The sequence below is a fragment of the Coptis chinensis genome, unplaced genomic scaffold (genome assembly GCF_015680905.1).
Source record: "Coptis chinensis isolate HL-2020 unplaced genomic scaffold, ASM1568090v1 utg4543_pilon_pilon, whole genome shotgun sequence".
NCBI lineage: Eukaryota > Viridiplantae > Streptophyta > Magnoliopsida > Ranunculales > Ranunculaceae > Coptis > Coptis chinensis.
This window is the reverse complement of record NW_028238154.1, coordinates 36086-41858: the sequence shown is the minus strand read 5'-3', so window position 1 is coordinate 41858 and position 5773 is coordinate 36086. Positions and strand designations below refer to the sequence as shown.

The window sequence follows — 5773 nt, the reverse complement described above, 5'->3', positions numbered from 1 at the left end:
AACTAAAAAAAACAAAAGAGAGAGAGAGGAGAAAGCTAAACAATCAAACTCACTTCTATTTATTTTCTAGAAGAAAACAAGTGTTTCCTCCATTAAAACTATTACAAGCTTTTCTTATAAAAACTAAAAACTAACTTATGATTTTTCTCACTAAGGAACTAAAATAATGCAATGTAAGAAAAATAAGTCAAGGGAGTAAATGGAGTGTCCCCCACCCTTGTCTAATTTCTTCTCCATTTGAGAGAAATCTCATTTCCTCCCACGTGAATCATCAAACCACATTAATTCATTTTTATCCACCACATTAAAACAAAGTGACACCTTGCATTTTTTTTTTCACTATTAACACCTAATCTAATTTATTACATGCAAGGTGTCAACTTTGCACCAATAATTTGTTATTTTTGTCTTGACATGCTCCATGATTGATGACTCATCCAATCTTGTGGCCCCGCATAGTGGGTCCATGTGCAGTCCAGTGGCGGTCCGGTATTTTGGATAGTTTTTACAACTTCGCGCCTATGCGTAGAGTTCATCGTCCTGATTGTCTGAGCAGCTCTCTTGTCGCATTCGGAGTCCTGGTTCGAGAGGTAGGAGCTTTGGAATTTTGATGCTTCTGTGCGGATTTGGAAGAATTCATATATACGCCGTTCCTCGTGCTTTATCGCAGGTTTAACCAATATTTCCATGTTTACTGCAAATACCTGCAAAAGTATGAAAACATATTTATTTCATGATTATTAAACACATAATTAACCAAATTTATATGTCTCAATGGGGTTTCATAATACACTTTTGGGTGCTTATCAAACTCCATTTAAGAACGCCGACTTCACATCCATTTGGAATATTTTCCAATTGTTTTGAGCTGCAAAAGAAATCATTAGTCTGACGGTCTCAAGTCTGGAAACAGGAGCAAATACTTCAGTATAATCTTCTCCTTCCTTTTGTTTGTATCCCTTCGCCACAAGCCTTGCCTTGTATTTGTTGATAGAGCCATCTGGATTCTTCTTTATTTTGTATACCCATTTCACTCCAATAGGAATCTTGTGTGGTTGCAGATCTGTGAGCTCCCAAGTGCCATTCTTCTCAATGGACTTTATCTCTTCTATCATTGCTTGTTTCCATGTTTCTTCTTTACTCGCGTCATAAAATGAAATTGGATCCTCTCCCGTAAAGAAAGCAAAGTAAACAACATCATCTAGTTCAATTTGCTCAGTCGAGTTGTAAAGTTCTCGTATACTTCTCACTTTTTGGGGAGGACTTTCATAGTCATCATCTCTTGATGAAGTCGGGGGTGCACTGTCTGTGTGAGAGCCAACTTCTTCACTTTCTAGCATAGGAAAATCAGTTGTACTTGTACCACCATTATAGGCAAAAGTTTCATCGAACCGAACATCCTAGCTGATCACTATCTTATTTGTTACAGATTGTACAACTTGTAGGCCCTGCTCCTCTCACTATAGCCAACAAATATACACTTTTTTGCCTTGTCATCGAGCTTGCTCCTTGCTGCATCAGGGATGTGTGCCTCATGAGGTGTGTTGTCCATCAAGCCCTTCGTCAGTGATCTGTTTATCAAATAAACAGCACATGAAACAGCTTCAGCCCATAGTACTTTTTCCAACTTCTTCCTACTAAGCATACACCTCACCATGTCCATGATAGTGTGGTTCTTTCTTTCACAAACACCATTTTGTTGTGGTGTATATCGAGCTGTCAATTGGTGTCTTATTCCATGATCTCTACAATATATTTCAAATTCAGTCGGAAGATATTAGCCACCCCGATCAGTTCTCAACGATTGTATACGCAAACCAGAAATTTTTTCAACTTTAGCTTTGAAATCCTTAAAGGCTTGGAAGGCATCTGATTTTTCTTTAAGAAAATAAACCCACACTTTCCTTGAATAATCATCAATGAAGGAGATAAAATATCGATTACTTCCGTGAGATGTAACTCGCATTGGACCGCACAAATCTGAATGAACAAGTTATAGTAGCTTCTTTGCTCACCAAGTGGACTGCGAAGGGAATGGAGATCTATGAAGCTTGCCAATCTGACAATCTTCACAAACATCATCTGTAAGATAAATTTGAGGTAGTCCTTTGACCATCGCCTTCGTTGATAACTGCTTCAAGCTTCCATAGTTCAAGTGTCCAAACCTATCATGCCATAGCTTCGAGCCTTCCAGTTCCCATTATCAACACTAGTGAAGCAAGACAAATTCGAGGTTTGAAGTTTTAGAGGGAACAAATTATTTTCAGCAACGCCAATCTATGCAACAAGCTGACTTTTCTTTGACAAGAAACAAGCATTGTCTCGGAAATGGATATCAAATCCTTTCCTTAAAAAGATGACCGCACTTAGAAGATTATGACTTTTTAACCGGGACATAGTAAACATCAGCCATCGCCTTGATGCTCCCCCGACTTTGCTTTGAAAGCTATTTCACTAACTCCTTCGATTTTGTATGCTTTATTATCACCAATCGTTACTTGGCCACAATCAGATTTTGTTAAGCTTGTAAACAAATTCTTGTTTCCTGTCATATGCTTGCTAGCACCGCTATCAAGATACCACACATCATCCAAGTCATCACCATGACAAGCAAGCAAGCAACGAAGTGTCTTGAATACTTCTTTCTTCATGTTTTGTTTCATGTACATAACCTGCCTCATTCTGCTTGTTATCCTCTTGCTTATACCAGCACTTGCTGATAGTGTGTCCTGGTTTGTGGCAATGGTAGCATTCAAAGTAGCCACGACCCCTGCCTCTTTGATTTCCACGACCTCTACCTCTTTGGAAAAATATGGAGTTATGATTTTCTTCTCTTTCATCTTGGTTATTGCTTGAACGACCTCTTCCTCTCCCACGAAAATTTGAACCTCATCCTCTATAGTTTCGACCTCTTCCACGTCCACGACTATGAGAAGATCCACGACCTCCCGTGACATTGGATTTGAGAGCTTGATCGGGTTGAGAAGGAGGGGAGGGTTCCTCAGATTAATTCTGACTTCATGGGCCTTCAAAGTACCTTGCAACTCTTCAAGAGAGAGAGTGGACAAATCTCTTGATTCTTCGATAGCAACCACAACATAATCAAACTTCGGGGGCAAATTACGCAGAATTTTTTCAATAACTAACCCTTTCATCTTCTAAGATTTCTCCATTCGATGCCATTTGGTTTACAATTGAAGTTACTTTCGTGAAGTACTCCGCAATACTTTCTTGATCTTTCATTTCTAATTTTTCAAACTCCGATCTTAAGGTTTGAAGTCGAACTTTTTTCACCTTTTCTTCTCCTTTGTATGCTGTTTGGATGACCTCCGATCCTAAGCTTGCTTTGCATTTCTAGCTTTGGCAATTCTCTCATACACCGGCATTTCGATTGCTTGATAAATCTAGAAAAGTGCCTTGCTGTCCTTCTTCCTATTCTCATTCAAAATGTTTCTTGGTCCTTCCTCCAAATTTACTTCATTTTTAGGTTCATTGTACCCTACTTCAACAATATTCCACAGCTCCATTGATTTTAATAGCACCTTCATATTGTTGCTCCAATAATCATAGTTTTCTCCATTGAAACGGGTAATGAGAGACCCATGTTACTTGTGTTTGCCATCTACACAAGATCGTTTCAGCTCTAATACTACTTTGTTATAAAAGTAACTTAGATTATCACTTTGGGAGAAGAATTTCCATCAAACAACTCAATTATTTGTTTCTTAGTTTTATTCTTAATCTATAAACAGATACATAAATGGCTTATATAGCCTTTAAAGAAGACTCTAGATACTAGAAACCTCATTAACTATATTACACATTTTAATTAGACTTTTCATTATCCTAGACACAATTAAACTTTCACTAAGACTCTTTGACTTCTAGAAATTTGGTTTAGTTTTCCAACAAAAAAGCCTCAAACCTAGAGAAAGATCTGTTAATTGTTTGTAATGAGAAACCCCTTTGGATTCATAAATAGGAGGTGCCTTATCAAACCTTTATGAGATTTGCTTGAACCAAATAGATTAGGGGGAGTGATGTCCTTTTAATGTACTTGTATAATACTTTACTTTTAATATAATTTTTAACTTATTTAGCAAAAAAAAAAAAAAAAAAAAAACATGAACACACCATTATGTATGTGTATAACACACATGCAAATATTATTATACCACATATGCACACACCATTATGCATGTGCAACAAACATGCAAACACCACTATGCATGTGTACAACCAGTGGCGGATCTATTAATGGACCAGGTAGGCGCCCCCCCCGCTCAATTTTGGACCCAAAAAAAATAGTAGTGTTGTTATTTGAGCAACCCGGCCACAAGCCCACAAATACACATCTCTTTCTCGACTTCTCAAGTTTATCCTTCTCTCTCAGTTTTGATTCCCTCCAAATCAGTTGGGGTCCATGGTTGTTGTTTAGTAATTCCAGTTTTGGGGAGATACCTTCTTTCTAGCGAGGGTCCAGTCTTCAATTGCAGGTTTGGGTTAAATAACAACACCTCTCTCTCGGTCTCTCCTTCTCTCCTAGAACTCAGAACTTCTCGTTACCAACCAATATTAATTAACCATCAATCCATCATTGCACTCAGAATTTCAGAAGTCAGAACCAACCAATTTTCACTTCGGTATGTTCTCTATTTCTCATTTCTTACTTATGTTTTAGTATTTTCTTATGAACAAATAATACAATTCTGTGGATATTTGTTGAAAAACATGTTTCCACCTTTCTAATTGATTGATAACATACACGTTTCATCTATATTCGGTTAGCCTTTAAGGAATAAATAATTTTTGTTGTAGTGATATGTAATTGATTTTTGTGTAGATATGGAGAAATTCCTCATAAGGAAGCCTATTCTTGATCAATCACCTGTGGTTGTGGTAGTAGAAAATACTCCCCCTAATCAAGTGCAACCTACGCTAAAGTGAAACCGTGTGGAGAATGATCATACAAATCTTCCTGCCGATCCGGGGTTACATCCTCGAATTTCAGATTATCCTCATAATGAGCAAGAGTTTGTTCGTCGATCATATCTACTAAAGGGTTTCAGGCCCGCGGAGCACAAGTTTCTATTAACACCTATATACAATAAACTACGAAGATTCAATGCTTCCTGGTTCAATGATGGTGGTGATTGGTTAGAGTATATCATACATGATGATGCTGTTTTTTGTTTACATTGTTATCTTTTTCGACCGGAACACGGGCAGCAAGGAGGGGGAGATTCCTTTGTATTTAGAGGATTTAAAAATTGGAAAAATAGAAAGGTCGCATTACAGAGTCATGTTGGGGGGGCCTAATACTACTCACAATCATGTATATAGGCAAAGGCAAGCTTTACTAAATCAGAAGCAACAAGTTCGAACTCTTTTATCTAGACAGTCAGACAAGGTTCAAAGTGCATACAGAATTCATTTGCAAACAATGGTTGATTGTTCTCGATTTCTTTTACGACAAGGATTAGCCTTTAGAGGTCATGATGAATCCCCTACCTCAAGTAATCCAGGGAACTCTCTAGGCATGTTGAAATTTGCAGAGAATCACAATGATGTCGTTAAGGATGTGATAAGAAATTCTCCTGGGAATATCTGTTTGACTTCGCCTGATATTCAAAGAGATATTGTCAATTCAGCTGCAGTAGAAACTACAAACGCCATCCTTAAAGAGCTTGGAGATTTTTTTTTCTTAGTTTTGGTTGATGAATCTCGAGACATATCAATTAAAGAACAAATGGCTGTTTTTTGCACTTTATAA

General features: G+C 37.6%; 1 protein-coding gene across 1 annotated transcript; it reads left to right on the top strand.

Moving 5' to 3' along the window:
- Window positions 1-5302: 5302 nt before the first annotated feature.
- On the top strand, window positions 5303-5773 carry LOC147473137 (uncharacterized). Its single transcript, XM_086587787.1, has one exon. It carries the CDS (start codon window positions 5303-5305, stop codon window positions 5771-5773), a length of 471 nt encoding a protein of 156 aa, XP_086443913.1.